General features: G+C 35.4%; 1 protein-coding gene and 1 long non-coding RNA gene across 2 annotated transcripts; both read right to left on the reverse strand.

The window, feature by feature from the left end:
• Positions 1–379: 379 nt before the first annotated feature.
• Positions 380–1871, reverse strand: LOC113354113. The gene is made up of 4 exons (XR_003361680.1): positions 1839–1871; positions 1709–1758; positions 1424–1522; positions 380–434 (listed from the first exon to the last, which is right to left on the reverse strand). It is a non-coding gene; the product is annotated as an uncharacterized LOC113354113 (long non-coding RNA).
• Positions 1872–4169: 2298 nt separating this feature from the next.
• Positions 4170–4508, reverse strand: LOC113352234 (SKP1-like protein 9). The gene has a single exon (XM_026596079.1). It carries the CDS (start codon positions 4506–4508, stop codon positions 4170–4172), a length of 339 nt encoding a protein of 112 aa, XP_026451864.1.
• Positions 4509–24458: the final 19950 nt, after the last annotated feature.

Raw genomic sequence — 24458 nt, forward strand, 5'->3', positions numbered from 1 at the left:
CATTTGGGAATGTTACACATGCATTATACTCTTGACCTATATTATGTACCTATATTATGTACAAGTAAATATCTTAGTGTAAACATTATGAGCATACCTTCAAGTAACGCTTCCAAGCATCATCACTTGCAGTGACCGTGTTTGCAACTGGATCCCAACCCATACCAGTATCACTCACTAACCTTGCAAATTCCCTATGCTCTATACACAGTCGATTGAATTTAGCTTTCAACTTAGAAATGTTGTATCTCTTACCAAACTTAGCAAAGAGAGCATTATCTATTTCTCCCCATTTCTTCTTCTCCATGTAGTGGTTTGTAACCCCTTTTTGGCTTCATCATGAACCAATTGAACAAAGTAATCCACAATATACTGTGGCCATGTGCGGATATCATCTACGTTATCATCACTTGATAGAGAAGCCATCTTTTTTTCTACAGAATACATACTGTATAAAACTTAAAGCTCACAGGTATGCAAAATCACATAACTCGGAATTTTAAGGCAACAAGATTAAAAAATATTATGCAAAATCAAAACATGTTTACTTAAATAGAAAATAAATAAATCACTGTGTTGCTTAAATAATTTATGCATTGTTGTCCAGGCTTAGTGTTGTTGCTTCTCAATCAGTTTTAAAGCAAGAGAAATATCAAGCAACCTGCTGATTTAGTCATGAAAATGGTGCTACTGACAGTTACAACTAGTTGTTAATAAACTCCCAGATAAGATGACGTACGAATGATCCTAAAAATTCAGTGTAGTCCACCACATGGTACTTACGTAAGAAAAAAAAGAATTGTAATAACAGTAGCCCGTAAGGATCCCTAGTTTTAGAAAATGTATCCATATCCCTTCCCAAAAATCCCCTTCATAAGCTTAAGTGTAGCTATCCCCATCTTCCTAAGTGAGCTTCAAAAATCCACAGTATAAAGAACACAAATGGCATATTCTTCTACCTACAAACATCCATGTTAAGTTGATTTATATGGTCAAGGAGTTGATGACAGTCAGCATGCAGTAGTCAATCATTGAAAAACCCCAGGCTCAAAGGCTAATCGTAACTTAACTCAACGAAATCCAAGTACAAATGCTATCTAGTTTTTTTTTTTGGATATAGTTTGTTTCAGTCCTAAGATGGTGTATATTATTTCCTACCTTTTAGTTGTTTAAGAAAGAAGACATGCACAAATTAGTTATCCCCATTGCTACACCGGGGTAAATTTGTACTTCCCCTGGTAGAAACACAAGCATCTAAACCCATAGGAACAGTGTACATCAAGCTAGAGGTATGATGAGAATAGCAGTGGCAGCAACAACAATAGTAGGATTAGGAAAATACCCAGCCAAGACAATCATAATCTCATACCACCACCATTCTAGACAATCATAATATCACATCAAGATATGAGCGATAGATTACCTCGTATTCAACCTTGTGCTTCTGAGATTCTTCAAGAGGAACGTAGTACTTTGCAAGACGAGTTTTCCCTTGTCTGTTTTGCAACAATATGAATCGAATCTGCAGTAACATACAAACAATTAAAAGATGCAGGAATGGTGGTTTCTAATAACCGTATACCAAATCAATCAATACATTTGTTTCAAATCATATACCCATTATTCCAAAAGGGGATTAGCTAATAACCGTAGAGAAATCGAAAAGAAATCATACATGCAACCCAGAAATTGAAATAGATATTCATACCTAAAAATTGTTGCAAACCCTAGAACTTGATACCAAATCAATCAACCCATCTGCTTCAAATCATACACCCGATTAGTCCAAAGGGAGATTCACTAATAGCTTAAAAGAAATCGAAACAAAATCAACCCACCTCCTCTGGGAAATTCTCTGCTCGTTTCTGAAGGAAAAAGAAGAAGAAGAAATGAAAACGATGAAATGTTGTTTTCATTTATGTGTTTTCGAAAACAAAAAACGAGTAAAAAACGTTTTTAGAAAAACTGCTACCAAACACGTTTTCTCATTGTTTTCTGTTTTCCCTGTTTTTGAAAAGTGAAAACTGTTTTGGAAAACACTACCAAACAGGCCCTTACTTCTTTGATTACGGAAAAGTTTGAAATCTCAATTAGGGGTTAGGGCTTCTCTTTTCAGTTAGGATTTCCCAAGTTTTTCTAAATCAAAATCAAAATCAACCCAACATTGAAGTACAAATTATAGTTTAATCCATTAGCCTGCTCTCTGATTTATAATGGGAAATTATATCAACTAATTGAGGTTACAGTACGTTTTATTTCCTCTTACTTATGAAATTACTGATTCTGCTAATTGATTAAGTGATTAAAAATCAAGATGAAATTACTTCCGCATTTCGACTTTATGTTACTTCCACAGTTGTGTTCTTTTCTAATTTTTCTGAATTTTTATTCATCCCTCCAAATTGATGAGGATGGTAAAAATCAAGAACATTGAAGAGGGAGGAGATTTCAATCGAGAAGAACGAAACCGAGGAAGAAGAGGGAAGAGGTTTCTAGCGGAGAGAAAACACCGAGAAGTAATGAACTGCCTGATAAGTCCAGAAAATATCGAGAAAATTGTTCTCAGCAGGATTCGAACCTAGCGTCTCCTAGCAACATTAAGCCGTGTATGACAGATTCACCCTTTGCACTCTTTTATTATCATCTTCTACAGTTTGTCATTTTGATTTTCAAAGTTTATAATCCAAGGCTATATCGGGAATTACAAAAAAGCTTCACCAGAAAGGAAGGCTTCACCAAAAATACCTTTTTTCTTTATATTAATATAAAATTTACTTATTTTTCGTAAGTTGCTATCAAAATATATCTTCCTCTTCTTGAGTTTTACCAAGGCTCTTCTTCTTAATTTTTCCAAGGCTTCGTGTTTTAAAGATCTATTGGAATGTATCGTATAGAAAATTGCATATAATTGTTTTGTTATAAAATATTTTTGAATGTTTTTTGCTGTATAGAATGGAATGGCAGGCGCATCGCGCGTGCGTGTTATACTAGTAGAAAAAAAGGGATGATGCATGTTTAAGCGACAACCCTCTCCATTTTCTTCTATGTACACCAAAGAGGTCTAGGTTTGAACAATAATTATCAAATCCCTACAGGGTTTTAGCAGAGATTCAGCATTAACTAGTGACTTCCTTCCCCGTCAATAACATGTCTTGCGAATTGCTTGCTAAAGAGAGCAAACTTAAGAAGAGAAACAGTTTGCCTTTTGGTTGACTGGTTGGCCTTTCATCTTCACTGTTGTTTGCCAAAACCTATTGCAGTCCGTCACGAGGCGCCTAACTTGGTCTGATTAGTTTAGATGAGCGGGCTCGGGTTTTCCAACAGCCCAGCCAGGTACCTTCCCGAACAGCCCAGCCAGGTATCTGTTCAAATTTTTAAGGGTTTTTACTCTAATGCTAAAGCAAATTGTCATGTGTTTTGGTTATATTTGGATTAAAATTCTTATTTTCATTTTTATTTTACATTTAGATGATTAATTATTTAAGATTATTTTAACCTATAGTTCATTTAATCTCCAGATCATAAATAGAAGTTAAATAAGTTATTACGAAATTTTAAAAACTCAAAAAACCGAAGCCTGCCATTCTGGAAACTATTTTTGATTGGTACGCATAAAAGAAGGTAGATAATACTTCTCAAACTCGAGTGAAAATGTGGAGTATCCAAACTCTATGTATATAGAGTTATAAACGAGCGTAACGTATCGAATTATGCGAGCAGTATTCATACCCCGCCAACTCTTGCAAGACTAGATGGAAAGGAAGAATGTTACGATTATTTATTTGTGTTGGTAATGATTTTTTCGGTTTTCTTTTGTTCTGTTAGCTCACAGTGTACACCCTGGCGTTCCGAGTGCACTCCTGAATCCGACCAATATTGTTTTCCATGGTCGCGCCTTCCTAACGGTTCCCGGTACGGTTGTGCCCTGCAGTGAGTTGAAGTGGGACGGTCTCGTATATCCTACCAAACTAGTTCACTTTATTATCTAAGTTAAGTACTGTGGTTAAGATGGTTCAGCAAGAGTTTTACAATTCATAACTTCACTTAAAAAAATGCAATATACTTTTAATAACTACTTAAACACGTACTGATGCGTAAAAATAAAAAGAAAGACACTCCCAAAGCCCATTATTTGATCTCCCCTCCACTGCCACTGCTATGATTGATGATTATCTTTTGACTGGTACTTCCTCGACACGGAATAAATCAGGGAATAGATTTAGTATCTCCCCTGTTGTTCTATATCTTATCATCTCCGACACTTTCTGCAATGTCAAGTTCTGCAAACTTTTTATTTTCAGAAAACTAGCAGCCTTCGTTAAGTGTGTCAGTGTCGCTGCATCTACATTCACAAACTCCACATCCCAGTCCTTCTCTACATCAGTAATGCACCCATCGTCAGCAGCGTGTTTGTCGCAGTACTCGATCACTTTCGCCAAGATGGTTCCTGTCACGTTAGTCAAAGGGATAAGAATCTCGGTGTTATCATGGTTGTCAGCAGCTATCATGGCGGTAAGAGTTCTAGATTGGAAGGCGATGTTTTCCTGAATATTGAAATTTTGTTCGTCGGAACTAATCAAGGTGATGGTTTCCCTTTGGTGCCGACATGATGATGATGATGATCAGAAATATACCAAGAAAGCGTGGTTTTCCTCTACGTGGTTGTGAATGATATAAACTGCAGAAGAGACCTAGCTAACCAATGGTATTTATAGGGTGCAAGTTCTCTATCCTTCTTTCTATTTCTATGTGGACTCGGATTCCGACCTCCTTTCTTCTCCTTCACAATTGGTATCCCTATTGAGACGCTTTTTTGGACTATGAGCCGTTTTTTATTCTTGCCAATATATTTTTTTGTCCGTCGCTCTCTTTATTTATTTTTCAATACTATCTATGTTTCAGAAAAAGTGATACTTTTACTTTTTCATTTTATTTTATTTTTTCTTAATATAGACCAAATTGCAAAGGTGGAAGTATTGCTTTTTTTAAAACTGAAGGAGTATATTTCTTCTAAGAGGATGTCAAGTAGCAAAACATAGAAATCAGTAATTAAATCGGAAAATGGGTCATTTGTCCAATATTTTTAAAACTTGGTTCAAATGGACGAGTAAAAATTAGTACACAAAATTGGTTAAAAAGACCAAAATCAACAATTCAAGGGTGAAAAAGACATCTAGATTTTGAAAATGGGTACGATGAATCCAATTTCATCAATTCGACACACTAACATGAATTGGTTGAATCAAATCAAACCAAAAATTTTGACAGAGTTTGAAAAAATGGGGTGAACTGATTGAATGCAGTCAATTTGGGAAACTTACTTCTTCGATTATGGAAAAGTTTGAAATCTCAATTAGGGGTTAGGGCTTCTCTTTTCAGTTAGGATTTCCCAATCTTTTCTAAATCAAAATCAAAATCAACCCAACATTGAAGTACAAATTATAGTCTAACCCATTAGCCTACTCTCTGATTTATAATGGGAAATTATATCAACTAATTGATGTTACAGGTACGTTTTATTTCCTCTTACTTATGAAATTACTGATTCTGCTAATTGTTTAAGTGATTATGTGTTGGAAAATGATTAATAAAAAATATTTTTTAAAGTTTTAATAAAAAATTATAATTTATTGTTTTATTTTGTGAATGAAACTTTTTAGTCCCACATCGTGGAGTTTCCAATTTTTAGTAGTTTTAAGAAACTATATAAACCTTTTAGTCCCACATCGGGGAGTTTTTCTTCTTAAGTTGTATTTGTCAATTATATAAAGAAATTCACTACTTTTGTAAAATCTATGGGAAAGGGGTTGCTCTATATTTTAGAGGGACCCTAAGGGAAAATATTTTATAGCGTTTTTAAGATTCGCGATTTTCCTTAACGGTTTTTTCGGAGTTGCCAAGCTCAAGTTGAGCATCTACTACATATGCTAGTAGTAGGTGTAGTAGGGTGTTTTATCCTGGAGATATCCGTCTGTGAGGGCTATAGCATCACTCTTGAGTGTAGCCGGGCGCTAATGTCTTAAGGGCAACGTGTTGAACAGTGACTCACTCTGTTTTTCCAAAGTTTTGCCTTGTTTTGTTGCGGAGATATGAGAAGCTCGTTCGTTTCGTCAATCGATCAATTCCATTATAAAGGAGATAAGTATCAATAACTTTTGCTTATTTGATTTTTTCTTTATTTTAATTATTGCACCCAACAATCTTAAGACATTAGTATGTGTAATAATAAAAAATGGTTGGTTGGTTTGTGAATCATGGATGTTAATTGTGGAGTGAAAAACAAAAACGAATTTTTTGGTCAGCTGTAGAGTTTCGAGATTATCTCTTAACCTAGAAGGAATTTCGATGAACCCTTTTGACACAACGTAGTACATCCTGATAGTTACCCACGTAAATTTCAGAATTTTTGGAGTTGTAAAAGTATTTTTTTGATATTTTAAAAACAGACAAATGTTCCTGAAAAATTCTGACGGGCAAACTTTTGTTGTTAACTAAAGTATTTTTATGGGGTAATCATGATTTTTTGATATGGTGGTTCAAACGAAGTTTGTAAATCTAGATATTATCTTCAAAACTCATATTTTATCTTCCGTTTCGGAACTAAGGTTTGTGAGATGTGTGGTGTATTAGGTGATTGGGAAATTACCGTGTCCGTGGTCAGAGTATAAACGAAGATTGTGACATGAAATTGAAAAGGAACATGGCTACCAGGCGCATGTGGATGAACACAGTCTTCCAAAGCTGACAAAGGCGGGAATATCAAACACAACTCTAACCGTAGTCTTCATAAGAAAGGTATGTTTCGTAAAACTGAATCCGGCGTTACTTTAATTAAGGGTGATTGTTATGTTTGTAAAATTCCGGGCCATACGGTAGTAAAGTGTAGACAACAAAAACCTAAGTAGAAAGTTAATGCTAATTTAGTTGAAACAAATTAGAACGATTTCATTGACATGATGTCGGAAGTTATTTTAACAACCAATGTGAGAGACCAGAAGGTGGACTCTGGAGCCACCAAGAATGTTTGTTGAAACAGAGACCTGTTCACCTCCTATCAGAGGATAGGGGATGTCGAGAAACTCTTTTTGAGTAACTCATCTGCAATAGAGGTTGCATAAAAGGAAAAGGTCGAGCAGAAGCTCATATCTGTAATACTCTCACATTGAATGAAGTTTTCATGTTCCAAGCATATGCAAGAATCTTGTATCTTGTTCTATTGTAGATGGAAAAAGATTAAGATCTTAATTTTTTATGGAAAACTTGTTGTAACAAGGCAGTTATTTTTTAAGCAAGAGTTATAGGACTTTGGGTCTATATAAGCTTAACGGAAAAAATGATGATGTGAACATAGTTGATTCTTGTGCTTTCTTTATGTGATTGATTGTTTTATGTGGTAAGCTTGTAACCGTAAACTTATAAGTCAATGCTTAACTGGATAGCATAGGCTGCGTACCCAAATTTAGTTTGGACTTTGAACACAAAAGTGAAATATGAAGAATCAAATTGCTTTAAAACCTTTTAGCACAAATGTTCAGAGTAATTCTAAGCCTTTAGAATTAATTCAGTTAGGCCTAGATGACATGAGTTCAACCAAAATCACTGTGGTAAAAGATGGTTTATAACTTCCGTAGATGATTGTACGAGGTACTGTCTTGTATAATTGCTTAGGGATAAGGATGATGCCTTAGAAGCCTTAAGATGTATAAACTTGAAGTTGATAACCAATTAGAAGCCTTGAACATATTAATTGTATCCTTAAGGAGATCATAATTACCATGTTGATTAGTTCAGGATTACCTGCGGTCTTGTGGGAGGAGGAAGTCCTCTTAACTAGTATATCCTGAATATAGTACCCTTAAGGATCAGATGAAACTCCATATGATTTATGGAAAGGTAGATGACCTTCTTATGAATATGTCAAAGTGGGGGTGTTTGACTAAGATTGTCATTCCTCTTCCTAAGAACTAGATAGAAACCAAAAATGGTGATTGTGTCTTCATATAAGGTATGCTGAGTATACTTCTACATATAGATTTTTGGTTGTGTGTTCTGATTTTTCATACTTTGGTGTGATTTTTCTGACTTTGTTGTGAATACTATTACATAATCTAGGGATGCTGAGTTCTTTGAACATGTTTATTCTTAAACCTGTACCTCATTAGAGATGTGTTGTTGATCCCTAGATTTATTTTCAAATAGTCAGAACTTATCTTAAAGGAAGATGAAGTTAAGGTTGAGCCTAAAAAAAAAATTAGACTTGAGACTTCTTATGAAGCCGACTTCATAACATGCCTAGCTTAGTCTAAGCCCTACTTGTAAAGAAGCCTTGATATCTACTGAAACCCCATTCTGGTAAGAAGCTTCATTTAGTGAAATGGACTCAGTCCGTCGGAACCTGACTTGGGAGGTTTATAGTTTACCTCCAGAGAGTAAGACCATGAGATGTAAATGAGTCTTTAAGAGGAAACATTAGGTATATGGAACTGTAGAAAAATATTAGGCTAAGTTGGTAGCTAAAGGCTATAAACTAAAAGAAGGTGTATATTTCCTTGATTCTTATTCACATGTGACGAGATTTACTTACGTTGAGATGCTAATTGTTATTGCTGTCATAAACAAATTAGAGATACATCAGATGGATGTTAAGACAGCTTTTCTAAAATCGTGAATTAGATAAAGAAATTTACATAGACCAACCTGAGGACTTTGTAGTGAAAGGTTATGATGACAAAGTTTGTAAGTTGAACAAAATTTTGTATGGTTTATAAAATAAGCACGTAAACAGTGACATGGAAAATTTGATCATGTGATAATGTGTAGTGGATTTAAGTTAATGAATCTGACAAGTATATTTACAAGTAACTTGTTAAGGATGCCTGTGTGATTGTATGCTTGTATGTTGATGATATGCTTATACTTGATACAAACATAGATGTGATTAATTCCACTAAAAACATGCGCTGAATGAGAACGTTGACTTGAAAGACTTAGGCCTGTTGATTAATCTTAGGGAGGATTAGAAAATAATCTAACATATGTAGTCTTAGTCATTCTCATTATTTGAATTTGTGCTTAAGAGATACAATCAGTGTGATTGTAATTCTTGTACTCCGTACGATTATTCTTGTAGACTCAAAAAAAAGGGTAATGGAGTATCTTAACTTGAATACTCAAGAGTTATAGGATGTCTGATGAATTTAATGAACTGTAAGAGTCCAGACATTGCCTATATTGTGAGTAAGTTAAGTAGATATAATTTAGTCCAGAGCAATAGCATTCAGATGCACTGAGTAGAGTATTATGGTACCTAAAATACTCTATTACCTTTTATTTGATTTATCAAAGGTATCTTGCTGTCCTTGAGGGACTTTGTGATGTAAACTGGATAGTTGACTCAGAGGAGTCTAAGTCTACGAGTGGATATGTTTCACTCTAGCATCAGGGTTTGTTTTGGAAGATTTACAAACAAACATATATTGCTCAATTCATTATGGAATCTGAGAGTATTGAGTTAGATAAAGCACGAGAGGGGCCGAGTGCCTAAGATGTTTTTAGAAGACATTCCTCTCTGGCATAGGCTGTGCCAGCTATATCTATACATTGTGTTAGCCAAGATATAATAGCTAAAGCTGAAAATAACTAATCTCAATCGGCGTTATTTCCATTGATTGGATAAAGTCCAAGGAGAATATCGCGCAATCTTTGACGAAAGGTTTATCCCAAGAGATAGTTAGAAATGCATCGAGGGGGAAGGGGCTTAAGCTCATAAATTAAACTTGCCATGAAGGATACTCAACCTTGCTGACTGGAGATCCCAAGATCAAGGTTTCGAATGAGACAACTAATTTGTGGTGGGTAAAGGTAAACACTATCAGAGAATTTTATTCTCTGTCCCTTCCCTATGGTGTAGACGTGATAGTGTGACTGCATGTGAAGGATGACTTTTAAGAAGTCTTAATGAGTTCTATAGTTTCAATTTAAGATTGAAGTGGGGTGTAGCAGTAACACTCTTTATGGAAACTCACCTATCTGAATGAGGAAGTGGGCCGCTTCCTATGAGAATATGATTTGATTCTCTAGAGCATTCTGAGAAACAGGATATGTCCAGGGCCAAATTGGACAAAACGGCACGAGCTTGGCAGCAATCTTGGAGATATCACCCGTGGTTGTTATCACGAATTACATCAAATGCTAGCAGTTCAAGACATAGTTCACTGTCTCTAGCAAGTAATTCCGGTAATATCTCACTAAGCAAAGGTTCAAGACCTCATGGACACCTCTGCCTAAAATGGTATTTCCTGCGTTTTTATGTGATTTTCGTTTTGATGGTTTTGGTATTACTGGAACTTAGGACCTAAAGGTCACTAAGGGTTCACTAGTTCATGCTTTTTCACTTTGGTGAAAGATACCTATAGTCTCACCATGTGAGAACTAAAGATGAAAGCTCTCAATACTATTATGATTTATGCAATCCATAGTATGACCCTGGGGTCAACACACTTTTGTGTGAGGGAGAGGACGTAGAAATGACTAGTATGATTTCAACACTTGCACGATCAGTCTGTTTGGATCGTGAGGTTGGGATGTTGATTTACCAAGATCTATCTGTGTTTTCATGTTTTATTGAGTTTTCATTCATGTGGGGGATTGTTGGAAAACGATTAATAAAAAATAATTTTTTAAAGTTTTAATAAAAAATTATAATTTTTTTTTTTTTGTGAATGAAACTTTTTAGTCCCACATGTGGAGTTTCCAATTTTTAGTAGTTTTAAGAAACTATATAAACCTTTTAGTCCCACATCGGGGAGTTTTTCTTCTTAAGTTGTATTTGTCAATTATATAAAGAAATTCACTACTTTTGTAAAATCTATGGGAAAGGGGTTGCTCTATATTTAGAGGGACCCCTAAGGGAAAATATTTTATAGCGTTTTTAAGTTCGCGATTTTCCTTAACGGTTTTTTCGGAGTTGCCAAGCTCAAGTTGAGCATCTACTACATATGCTAGTAGTAGGTGTAGTAGGGTGTTTTATCCTGGAGATATCCGTCCTGTGAGGGCTATAGCATCACTCTTGAGTGTAGCCGGGCGCTAATGTCTTAAGGGCAACGTGTTGAACACGTGACTCACTCTGTTTTTCCAAAGTTTTGCCTTGTTTGTTGTGGAGATATGAGAAGCTCGTTCGTTTCGTCAATCGATCACCATTATAAAGGGTAAGTATCAATAACTTTTGCTTATTTGATTTTTTCTTTTTTTGATTATTGCACCCAACAATCTTAAGACATTTATTTGTAATAAAAAAATGGTTGGTTGGTTTGTGAATCATGGATGTTAATTGTGGAGTGAAAAACAAAAACGAATTTTTGGTCAGCTGTAGAGTTTCGATATTATCTCTTAACCTAGAAGGAATTTCGATGAACCCTTTTGACACAACGTAGTACATCCTGATAGTTACCCACGTAAAATTTCAGAATTTTTGGAGTTGTAAAAGTATTTTTTTGATATTTTACAAAACAGACAAATGTTCCTGAAAAATTCTGACGGGCAAACTTTTGTTGTTAACTAAAGTATTTTTTATGGGGTAATCATGAGTTTTTTGATATGGTGGTTCAAACGAAGTTTGTAAATCTAGATATTATCTTCAAAACTCATATTTTATCTTCCGTTTCGGAACTAAGGTTTGTGAGATGTGGTGTATTAGGTGATTGGGAAATTACCGTGTCCGTGGTCAGAGTATAAACGAAGATTGTGACATGAAATTGAAAAGGAACATGGCTACCAGGCGCATGTGGATGAACACAAGTCTTCCAAAGCTGACAAAGGCGGGAATATCAAACACAACTCTAACGTAGTCTTCATAAGAAAGGTATGTTTCGTAAAACTGAATCCGGCGTTACTTTAATTAAGGGTGATTGTTATGTTTGTAAAATTCCGGGCCATACGGTAGTAAAGTGTAGACAACATAAAACCTTAATAAGTAGAAAGTTAATGCTAATTTAGTTGAAACAAATTAGAACGAGTTCATTGACATGATGTCGGAAGTTATTTTAACAACCAATGTGAGAGACCAGAAGGTGGACTCTGGAGCCACCAAGAATGTTTGTTGAAACAGAGACTGTTCACCTCCTATCAGAGGATAGGGGATGTCGAGAAACTCTTTTTGAGTAACTCATCTGCAATAGAGGTTGCATAAAAGGAAAAGGTCGAGCAGAAGCTCATATCTGTAATACTCTCACATTGAATGAAGTTTTCATGTTCCAAGCATATGCAAGAATCTTGTATCTTGTTCTATTGTAGATGGAAAAAGATTTAAGATCTTAATTTTTTCTGGAAAACTTGTTGTAACAAGGCAGTTATTTTTTAAGCAAGAGTTATAGGACTTTGGGTCTATAAGCTTAACGAAAAAACTGATGATGTGAACATAGTTGATTCTTGTGCTTTCTTTATGTGATTGATTGTTTTATGTGGTAAGCTTGTAACCGTAAACTTATAAGTCAATGCTTAACTGGATAGCATAGGCTGCGTACCCAAATTTAGTTTGGACTTTGAACACAAAAGTGAAATGTGAAGAATAAATTGCTTTAAAACCTTTTAGCACAAATGTTCAGAGTAATTCTAAGCCTTTAGAATTAATTCAGTTAGGCCTAGATGACATGAGTTCAACCAAAATCACTGTGGTAAAAGATGGTTTATAACTTCCGTAGATGATTGTACGAGGTACTGTCTTGTATAATTGCTTAGGGATAAGGATGATGCCTTAGAAGCCTTAAGATGTATAAACTTGAAGTTGATAACCAATTAGAAGCCTTGAACATATTAATTGTATCCTTAAGGAGATCATAATTACCATGTTGATTAGTTCAGGATTACCTGCGGTCTTGTGGGAGGAGGAAGTCCTCTTAACTAGTATATCCTGAATATAGTACCCTTAAGGATCAGATGAAACTCCATATGATTTATGGAAAGGTAGATGACCTTCTTATGAATATGTCAAAGTGTGGGGGTGTTTGACTAAGATTGTCATTCCTCTTCCTAGAAGAACTAGATAGAAACCAAAAATGGTGATTGTGTCTTCATATAAGGTATGCTGAGTATACTTCTACATATAGATTTTTGGTTGTGTGTTCTGATTTTTCATACTTTTGGTGTGATTTTTCTGACTTTGTTGTGAATACTATTACATAATCTAGGGATGCTGAGTTCTTTGAACATGTTTATTCTTAAACCTGTACCTCATTAGAGATGTGTTGTTGATCCCTTAGATTTATTTTCAAATAGTCAGAACTTATCTTAAAGGAAGATGAAGTTACGGTTGAGCCTAAAAAAAAAATAAATAGACTTGAGACTTCTTATGAAGCCGACTTCATAACATGCCTAGCTTAGTCTAAGCCCCGTACTTTTAAAGAATCCTTGATATCTACTGAAACCCCATTCTAGTAAGAAGCTTCATTTAGTGAAATGGACTCAGTCTGTCGGAACCTGACTTGGGAGGTTTATAGTTTACCTCCAGAGAGTAAGACCATGAGATGTAAATGAGTCTTTAAGAGGAAACATTAGGTATATGGAACTGTAGAAAAATATTAGGCTAAGTTGGTAGCTAAAGGCTATAAACTAAAAGAAGGTGTATATTTCCTTGATTCTTATTCACATATGACGATATTTACTTACGTTGAGATGTTAATTGTTATTGCTGTCATAAACAAATTAGAGATACATCAGATGGATGTCAAGACAGCTTTTCTAAAATCGTGAATTAGATAAAGAAATTTACATAGACCAACCTGAGGACTTTGTAGTGAAAGGTTATGATGACAAAGTTTGTAAGTTGAACAAAATTTTGTATGGTTTATAAAATAAGCACGTAAACAGTGACATGGAAAATTTGATCATGTGATAATGTGTAGTGGATTTAAGTTAATGAATCTGACAAGTATATTTACAAGTAACTTGTTAAGGATGCCTGTGTAATTGTATGCTTGTATGTTGATGATATGCTTATACTTGATACAAACATAGATGTGATTAATTCCACTAAAAACATGCGCTGAATGAGAACGTTGACTTGAAAGACTTAGGCCCTGTCTATTTAATCTTAGGGATGAGGATTAGAAAATAATCTAACATATGTAGTCTTAGTCATTCTCATTATTTAATATTTGTGCTTAAGAGATACAATCAGTGTGATTGTAATTCTTGTACTCCGTACGATTATTCTTGTAGACTCAAGAAAAAAGGGTAATGGAGTATCTTAACTTGAATACTCAAGAGTTATAGGATGTCTGATGAATTTAATGAACTGTAAGAGTCCAGAAATTGCCTATATTGTGAGTACGTAGATATAATTATAGTCCAGAGCAATAGCATTCAGATGCACTGAGTAGAGTATTATGGTACCTAAAATACTCTATTACCTTTTATTTGATTTATCAAAGGTATCTTGCTGTCCTTGAGGGACTTTGTGATGTAAACTGGATAGTTGACTCAGAGGAGTCTAAGTCTACGATTGGATATGTTTCACTCTAGCATCAGGGTTTGTTTTTGGAAGAGTTACAAACAAACATATATTGCTCAATTCATTATGGAATCTGAGAGTGTTGAGTTAGATAAAGCACAAGAGGGGGCCGAGTGCCTAAGATGTTTTTTAGAAGACATTCCTCTCTGGCATAGGCATGTGCCAGCTATATCTATACATTGTGTTAGCCAAGATATAATAGCTAAAGCTGAAAATAACTAATCTCAATCGGCGTTATTTCCATTGATTGGATAAAATCCAAGGAGAATATCGCGCAATCTTTGACGAAAGGTTTATCCCAAGAGATAGTTAGAAATGCATCGAGGGGGAAGGGGATTAAGCTCATAAATTAAACTTGCCATGAAGGATACTCAACCTTGCTGACTGGAGATCCCAAGATCAAGGTTTCGAATGAGACAACTAATTTGTGGTGGGTAAAGGTAAACACTATCAGAGAATTTTATTCTCTGTCCCTTCCCTATGGTGTAGAGTAGTATGCAGTGTGAATGATGACTTTTAAATAATGAGTTCTATAGTTTCAATTAAGATTGAGTGGGGTTGTAGGGTGCAGTAACTCTTTATGGAAACTCACCTATCTGAATGAGGAAGTGGCCGCTTCCTATGAGAATATGAGATTTGATTCCCTAGAGCATTCTGAGAAACAGGATATGTCCAGGGCCAAATTGGACAAAACGGCACGAGCTTGGCAGCAATCTTGGAGATATCACCCGTGGTTGTTATCACGAATTACATCAAATGCTAGCAGTTCAAGACATAGTTCACTGTCTCTAGCAAGTAATTCCGGTAATATCTCACTAAGCAAAGGTTCAAGACCTCATGGACACCTCTGCTTAAAATGGTATTTCCTGCGTTTTTTATATGATTTTCGTTTTGATGGTTTTGGTATTACTGGAACTTAGGACCTAAAGGTCACTAAGGGTTCACTAGTTCATGCTTTTTCACTTTGGTGAAAGATACCTATAGTCTCACCATGTGAGAACTAAAGATGAAAGCTCTCAATACTATTATGATTTATGCAATCCATAGTATGACCCTGGGGTCAACACACTTTTGTGTGAGGGAGAGGACGTAGAAATGGCTAGTATGATTTCAGCACTTGCACGATCAGTCTGTTTGGATCGTGAGGTTGGGATGTTGATTTACCAAGATCTATATGTGTTTTCATGTTTTATTGAGTTTTCATTCATGTGGGGGATTGTTGGAAAATGATTAATAAAAAAATAATTTTTTAAAGTTTTAATAAAAAATTATAATTTATTGTTTTATTTTGTGAATGAAACTTTTTAGTCCCACATCGTGGAGTTTCCAATTTTTAGTAGTTTTAAGAAACTATATAAACCTTTTAGTCCCACATCGGGGAGTTTTTCTTCTTAAGTTGTATTTGTCAATTATATAAAGAAATTCACTACTTTTGTAAAATCTATGGGAAACGGGTTGCTCTATATTTTAGAGGGACCCCTAAGGGAAAATATTTTATAGCGTTTTTTTTAGAATTCACGATTTTCCTTAAAGGTTTTTTCGGAGTTCCCAAGCTCAAGTTGAGCATCTACTACATATGCTAGTAGTAGGTGTAGTAGGGTGTTTTATCCTGGAGATATCCGTCATGTGAGGGCTATAGCATCACTCTTGAGTGTATCCGGGCGCTAATGTCTTAAGGGCAACGTGTTGAACACGTGACTCACTCTGTTTTTCCAAAGTTTTTCCTTGTTGCTGTTGTGGAGATTTGAGAAGCTCGTTCGTTTCTTCAATCGATCAATTCCATTATAAAGGATATAAGTATCAATAACTTTTGGTTATTTGATTTTTTCTTTATTTTAATTATTGCACCCAACATTAAGTTGGGTAAAAACTACTTCCGCATTTCGACTTTATGTTACTTCCGCAGTTGTGTTCTTTTCTAATTTTTCTGAATTTTTATTCATCCCTCCAAATTGATGAGGATGGTAAAAATCAAGAACATTGAAGAGGCAGGAGATTTCAACGAGAAGAACGAAACCGAGGAAGAAGAGGGAAGAGGTTTCTAGCGGAGAGAAAACACCGAGAAGTAATGAACTGCCTAATAAGTCCAGAAAATGTCGAGAAAATTGTTCTCAGCAGGATTCGAACCTAGCGTCTCCTAGCAACATTAAGCCGTGTATGACAGATTCACCCTTTGCACTATTTTATTATCATCTTCTACAGTTTGTCATTTTGATTTTCAAAGTTTATAATCCAAGGCTATATCGGGAATTACAAAAAAGCTTCACCAGAAAAGGAAAGCTTCACCAAAAATACCTTTTCACTAGTGGAAAACAGTAATTCCGTGACCGCCAGGACACGTCATATATACGAGTTAAACGACCTGTTCTATGGTTCTCTGAATGGGTCGTTTATAAAGCGTTTTTTAATTGCACGACCCTTATTGCCTGGGTCTCTGAACAGAGACCGTTTCTTACAGTAACTAAATGCTGACCCGCGATGTTGGTCGTAGATTTGAATTATAATATAAAAAAACAGATTCAGATCAGCTGAAATGTCTGAATGGCTGAATCTGAATTAATCTTATTGGTATTTTAGTCAAACAGTCAAGTCAAGTTAAGTCAAACAGTCAAGTCAAATTAAGTCAAACTACAGTCAAGTCAAATTAATGTCAAACTGAAATTCAAATGCAACCTCAAATTTAATTGAAATGCAAATGCAACTCAAATTTAACTGATATTTAAGTGCAAGTTCAAATTTAACTGAAATTTATAATGAAACTGAGAATTTTAACATTCATTCATTTTATCCATTGGGTGTAAAACTACGCAAAAAAGATGAAATACTGAGGTCAGAGAATACATGTCCAAGATAGCTAAGTTTTGACAAGAACATGCTAAACTAATAGCCAACTGATAAAAAAAAACAAAATGATAATTCAGCTCCTCCTATGACAATGAACTTAATTAGCCAATACTTCACAAATGATATCAAGCAGAGCATCCATGTGTTGTGTCCTTGGGTCACATGCGACTTCCTGAAAACAAATCAACAACAGTACAATGACTTTGTTCAGTTCATAATACACGGTAGAACAAAATAAGTTACTAGATATAGGTCATGTACAACAGTGTGAGGTAATTTGACAGACATTCTAGCAATGGGTAGTAGCTGAAAGCACATGTGTGAGGTAATTTGACATATAGGTCATGTAGTTAACAATTGGATCATTAATTGCAGGGATCAAACCATAATCATTTCCATTCTACCAGACTAATCAAGACCACAACTATAATTCACATCACCTGAACAACTTATACAATCCAAGCAAAACTCATTGTAATATACAATCATAAACTCATCTTACTTTCCAATCCACCCATAGCTGCAATCTCAATTTCCCTGAACTACTACCACCAGATTCAACAAACTCATCATTTCCATACATACAAATTCTCTGTGAGTCAACCATAACTCTAAACTAAAAACATAACCATAACCTAATCTAGGTCATGTGTGAGGTAAGATTCAACATGCTATTTGACCCAAATAAGTACCTAGTTGTCAAGGTTCTGACTATACAATGCCTTTAAGATGCACATGAAAACTCATAATCAGAGGTTCAAGGTTTGTTGTCAACTCACATGTGCGCAGGTGAGCTACATGATTTCCACCAGTTAAATTATAAGGTGTTGGGAAAGTTCATTCATGTACGAGTATCCCCATTTCTCGTTCCCTTGGAAAGATAACCAATTGTAGAAAATGAAATTAAAACGAAAGTAAAAGATCTAACATAACAAATATGGAATCTACTAGAAGAGACATGTAAGAATAAATATAATGAAACCTTACCTGAGCTTCTCCACTCCAATACTCATCATCTCCAAAAGTTGTCAAAATTGACGGAGCTTCATTCTCATTTGCAGTAAAGCCCCTATCATTAGTTCCAAGCACCTACGAAGAAGTAAACAAAAACATTTATCTAGCTAATAACTGACATGTTTCTTTTTTTTCAAACTTCAATATGAATCCCTGAGTTCAGAACAATACACAAGTCCTAGTTAGCTAATAAGAAAACACTTTCCCTAGTGCCAATGATGCAATAAATAGATTATATAGAAAACAAGACCATCACACCTTATATCTATAAATACTTTTAAAGTGACTCCTTCCAAGATCAGTATGGACCAATATCCAGCATCAATTTGTGCTACAGCTTCATCAAATTCTTGTTAATTTAGCAAGGAAGTGTGCCCTGCATACCAAGTAAATAAACCACCTATAAAGCTAACCGCCAAACAAACAATATAACAGAATGGTGCAATGGGTGACAAATCTGAAGCAAGCAGAGGTTTCTTCGGCCCTCGAGCAGCATAATCAATTCATGACATCAATGGTAAACATTCAAGTCTGGATCCTTATAGGTTATTTCTTTCACTTGGATTAGTAGAATCCCTGAAAAAGAAAGATAGACAATCACAAAATTAAAGGTGCACTGTTGTTTCACACATCTGATGGTAAATAATTCAGGCATCTTATAATGACTCACCAGAAATATCCATTTTGTCAATGAGTTACTGGGATTCAAAGTAGCAAAATCTCTGCTGCTTGTAACAAGTTCTTGGCAGAAACATGCTTTGTCTCTGTGAACCCTGCAAAAGAAAAAACCCTTTCGTTTAACTCACAATCATAAATCATAAAATGCCATACCTAAATACAAAAATCAAAACAAAATAGAAAATTTACTGAACTTACCTGCAAGAACTCTCCCTCCGTCTTCCCCGTAGTAACTATTGCAACTTCAACTGCATAAGATTGCACCAACAAATACTCATCAGCAACATCACAAAATATCATCAAGATTTGTAAATCCAGGGTTAAGCAATTGCACCTTAATGATATAACATAAAATCAAACAGGGAACTCAGAATATTAAATTACCTCGATGTAGTTTAATCTCTGCTCTTTTGTTGGGGATCAGCCGCTTATCATCAACATTAAAAGTAGTTCAATCAAACATGCACATAAGAGTACCCAGAGGACTGGTGTCACTTGTCGCTCCACAATGTCCAAGTGTCTTCTCCTATTATGATTTTGCAACAAAAACTATCTAGTATTAGCAAAAGTAACAAGAATACACACAATACGCGAAACTTGCAGACCAGTCAAGGACAAGCTATTCACCTCTACCATTAATCGTTATTGCAGGTATAGGCAGTATCCATGGTACTTGTCCAAAAACTAAGAAATCTAAACTGATTGACCTTTTTATTCAGTGGCCTAGCCTTTGAATTTTGGAATCTTTTCTAACTCCTCAAGCTCGGCTGCGCTTTTCACGTTGTAAGAGTGAACGCGGTTAGCTGTTTCAAAGTCAGGTCTCATGGGCCTTGTAAGAGTGAGTTTAGGCTACTTCTAAAGAAGTCAAGCCGCATCATCCTGGATTAAAGAAAAACAACCAGCAAAGATTTCAAAATGAGTTCTAATTGATATATATTGATGATAAAAAATGACCAGCAAAGATTAAATTCTAAGGATAAAAATTAAAACATAAAAATGTGGTGAACCAGTTACCTTTTCGTCATCGCATTTCTTGGCCTCGACTTCCTTCTCCTCCTTATTTTGGGATCATCTCTTTCCTTGTTTGCTTCAGATGTTGCTACATCACTCTGCAACCAGAATATAACATTAACCATGAGATCGATTCTTCTTATTTTAAACCAACATGCCTATCCATATGTAAAAGTGGAAAACATCTAAGAACAAGCCCTAAATACTCATGATTGATACAATACATAAGCTAAAGACAAAAGAAAAGAAAAATAGGATTCACCTTGATCTCCACCATTACTGTTTCCATCATGGTAACTAGTAAGATGCACTTTACAACCACTGCTCAATAATTTAAAAACAATTTCATCTTCCTACAGAGGAATCGATTCGGTCAACCTTGCTTAAGGATTTTCACATTGAGGAGCTTGTCAATGTGAAAAGGTCACATGATGCAAATAACATTCCTTACAAAGAGTAAAATGTTGAACTAAGCTATAAGCTATGAAATATGTTGCTTGTGTTGGACAATGGCACACTCACCTATTATCAAATTCATATAATAAAGATGCAGAATAACATTCTCACAGCATAAGCTAAGGTGAATATTTAGGCATCAGATATGAATATTTATCATGATTGACAGACAGAGACCTTAACGTTTATCAGATTTGGACACTACATATGCACATAGATGCACATAGGGGATCCACAAATCATTCATTCCCTAAAATCATTCACTGAAAACAAAAGCGAGACCTTAAAATCCGTGGTAATGAAATATAAAGGTTAAACTTCTCATGTTAACAGTTTGAAATATCTTTTTTACATACCCATATGATGCAAGCTTTCTAAATTTATTAGAGTCAATACCGAGAATAAAAAATCTGATACAAAAATGTAACAACTTGTCATACTGTCTACACGGTTTCTAGCCTATACAGATAACAAATTGAGCATCTTAAGTAATAAAATCATAAGCAGAAATTAGCGAACCATGTTAGATACGCAATATTTATGGTATATACAATGAAAACCAGCTATAACTTGAACTAAAAGATGACAAATTCACACAAAAATTACAAACCCATCCAAATATCTGATACCTAACACAGTTCCTATCAGTTTTTTCTCAGAGTCTTAACATCACTTTCACAAGCAAAAGACTGCAAAACACCTAAGCATATATACATCTCGAGTCAACAACAAGAAAATTTGTAATATGACGGATAGAGAAGGTATGACCTGCTAACCAAGAAAAAAGGTGGGACTGATAACAATAAAGGTGGTAGTCTGTAGATATATAGACTTCATAAATCTCATTTTTCCTTCAATAAGAATATGCTACTCAATTATGAAAGCAGTTTCCTATGTTAAGTAAAGACCAGAATATATTATCTACCATTCCAAGTATCTACGTACCAGAGGATCCTTCCATATCAAATGAGACAAAATTAGTAAGCAACTAAATCACTTAACAACTGAATCTAAACAAACTCCAAAATCAGATAAAACTTTCACATCAAAATCAGTTACAATTAAACATATCCACCCATTACCTAGACCCTAATATAAAATCAAGTTGAAAGAAAAACCTAAATTCTGTACCTGATGAAGTTTGTAAAATCAAACCCTAATAACCGCGCCAAATTGAAAAATCAACCTGAAATCGACCAATAATCGAAACATGGTTAAAACCCAATAAAGAGAATCAACCAGATCAAAAAATAAAGTTATAAGAAAAGAAAATAAGAGAACTTGAATTCAAACCCTAACTTTACCTGATGTTGTTTGAAAAATTAAACCCTGCGCAAAATTAAGAGATGTGAAGCTTTATCGAGTTTCCATTAGGTTTCTATTAGGCTTTCAAGCGAAAAAACTCATGGTGGACTCTGGTTCGTGGTGGTGGTGTTGCAGGAAAAGGTGTTCTGCTGCGGATAAGGTTTGGGCGAAGTGAAGTGAGAGAAAAATATCGAGATATATATAGGCTCGTTAATACCAAAGTTGAATCTTGACCGTGCAAATTGAAACTACCAGATCTGAATCGGAGGTCGAGGGTCGTTGAATCGGTAGCTCCTTGAAGGCAAAATAGTAAATAAATTTTCTAGTTCAGAGACGGCTAACTAGGCTCTCGGAATTTTTCCGTGTTTTTACCGAATCAGAGACCGTTATCTTTGGTCAACGTATCCGCTACGGTCAATGAGGGTCTCTGATGTGGGTCCTAGAAACCCCATTTTTCACTAGTGTTTTTCTTTATATTAATATAAGATTTATTTATTTTTCGTAAGTTGCTGTCAAAATATATCTTCCTCTTCTTGAGTTTTACCAAGGCTCTTCTTCTTAATTTTTTCCAAAGCTTCGTGTTTTAAAGATCTATTGGAATGTATCATGTAGAAAATTGCATATAATTCTTTTTGTTATAAAATATTTTTGAATGTTTTTTGATGTATAGAATGGAATGGCAGGCGCATCGCGCGTGCATGTTATACTAGTAAAAAAAAGGGATGATGCATGTTTAAGCGACAACCCTCTCCATTTTCTTCTATGTACACCAAAGAAGTCTAGGTTTGAACAATAATTATCAAATCCCTACAGGGTTTTAGCAGAGATTCAGCATTAACTAGTAACTGCCTTCCCCGTCAATAACATGTCTGGCGAATTGCTTGCCAAAGAGAGCAAACTAAAGAAGAAAAACAGTTTGCCTTTTGGTTGACTGGTTGGCCTTTCATCTGCACTGTTGTTTGCCAAAACCTATTGCACTCCGTCACGGGGCGCCTAACTTGGTCTGATTAGTTTAGATGAGCGGGCTCGGATTTTCCAAAAAATTTGATAGCCTGGCCTGGTACCTGCCCGAACAGCCCGTCCAGGTATCCGTACAAATTTTTAAGGGTTTTTACTCTAATGCTAAAGCAAATTGTCATGTGTTTTGGTTATATTTTGGATTAAAATTCTTATTTTTTCATTTCTATTTTACATTTAGATAATTAGTTATTTAAGATTATTTTAAAATATAGTTCATTTAATCTCCAGATCATAAATAGAAGTTAAATAAGTTATTACAAAATTTTGAAAACTCAAAAAATCGAAGCCTGCCATTCTGAAAACTATTTTTGATTGGTCCGCATAAAAGAAGGTAGATAATACCTCTCAAACTCGAGTGAAAATGTGGAGTATCCAAACTCTATGTATATAGAGTTATAAATGAGCGTATCGTATCGAATTATGCGAGTAGTATTCATACCCCGCCCACTCTTGCAAGACTAGATGGAAAGGAAGAATGTTACGATTATTTTATTTGTGTTGGTAATGATTTTTTCGGTTTTGTTTTGTTCTGTTAGCTCACAGTGTACACCCTGGCGTTCCGAGTGCACTCCTGAATCCGACGAATGTTGTTTTCCATGGTCGCGCCTTCCTAACGGTTCCCGGTACGGTTGTGCCCTGCAGTGAGTTGAAGTGGGACGGTCTCGTATATCCTACCAAACTAGTTCACTTTATTATCTAAGTTAAGTACTGTGGTTAAGATGGTTCAGCAAGAGTTTTACAATTCATAACTTCACTGAAAACAAGCAATATACTTTTAATAACTACTTAAACACGTACTGATGCGTAAAAATAAAAAGTAAGACACTCCCAAAGCCCATTATTTGATCTCCCCTCCACTGCCACTGCTATGATTGATGATTATCTTTTGACTGGTACTTCCTCGACACGGAATAAATCAGGGAATAGATTTAGTACCTCCCCTGTTGTTCTATATCTTATCATCTCCGACACTTTCTGCAATGTCAAGTTCTGCAAACTTTTTATTTTCAGAAAACTAGCAGCCTTCGTTAAGTGTGTCAGTGTGGCTGCATCTACATTCACAAACTCCACATCCCAGTCCTTCTCTACCTCAGTAATGCACCCATCGTCAGCAGCGTGTTTGTCGCAGTACTCGATCACTTTCGCCAAGATGGTTCCTGTCACGTTAGTCAAAGGGATAAGAATCTCGGTGTTATCATGGTTGTCAGCAGCTATCATGGCGGTAAGGGTTCTAGATTGGAAGGCGATGTATTCCTGAATATTGAAATTCTGTTCGTCGGAACTAATCAAGGTGATGGTCTTTCCCTTTGGTGCCGACATGATGATGATGATGATCAGAAATATACCAAGAAAGCGTGGTTTTCCTCTACGTGGTTGTGAATGATATAAACTGCAGAAGAGACCTAGCTAACCAATGGTATTTATAGGGTGCAAGTTCTCTATCCTTCTTTCTATTTCTGTGGACTCGGATTCCGACCTCCTTTCTTTTCCTTCACAATTGGTATCCCTATTGAGACGCCGTTTTGAACTATCAGCCGTTTTTTATTCTTGCCAATATATATTTATGTCAGTCGCTCTCTTTATTTTATTTTTCAATACTATCTATGTTTCAGAAAAAGTGATA

This window comes from Papaver somniferum, chromosome 2, assembly GCF_003573695.1.
Source record: "Papaver somniferum cultivar HN1 chromosome 2, ASM357369v1, whole genome shotgun sequence".
Classification (NCBI taxonomy): domain Eukaryota; kingdom Viridiplantae; phylum Streptophyta; class Magnoliopsida; order Ranunculales; family Papaveraceae; genus Papaver; species Papaver somniferum.

What these genes read in the sequence shown, in the direction of transcription:
- LOC113352234 (XM_026596079.1), bottom strand. Translation starts at nt 4,508, where the DNA reads ATGATAGCTGCTGACAACCATGATAACACCGAGATTCTTATCCCTTTG.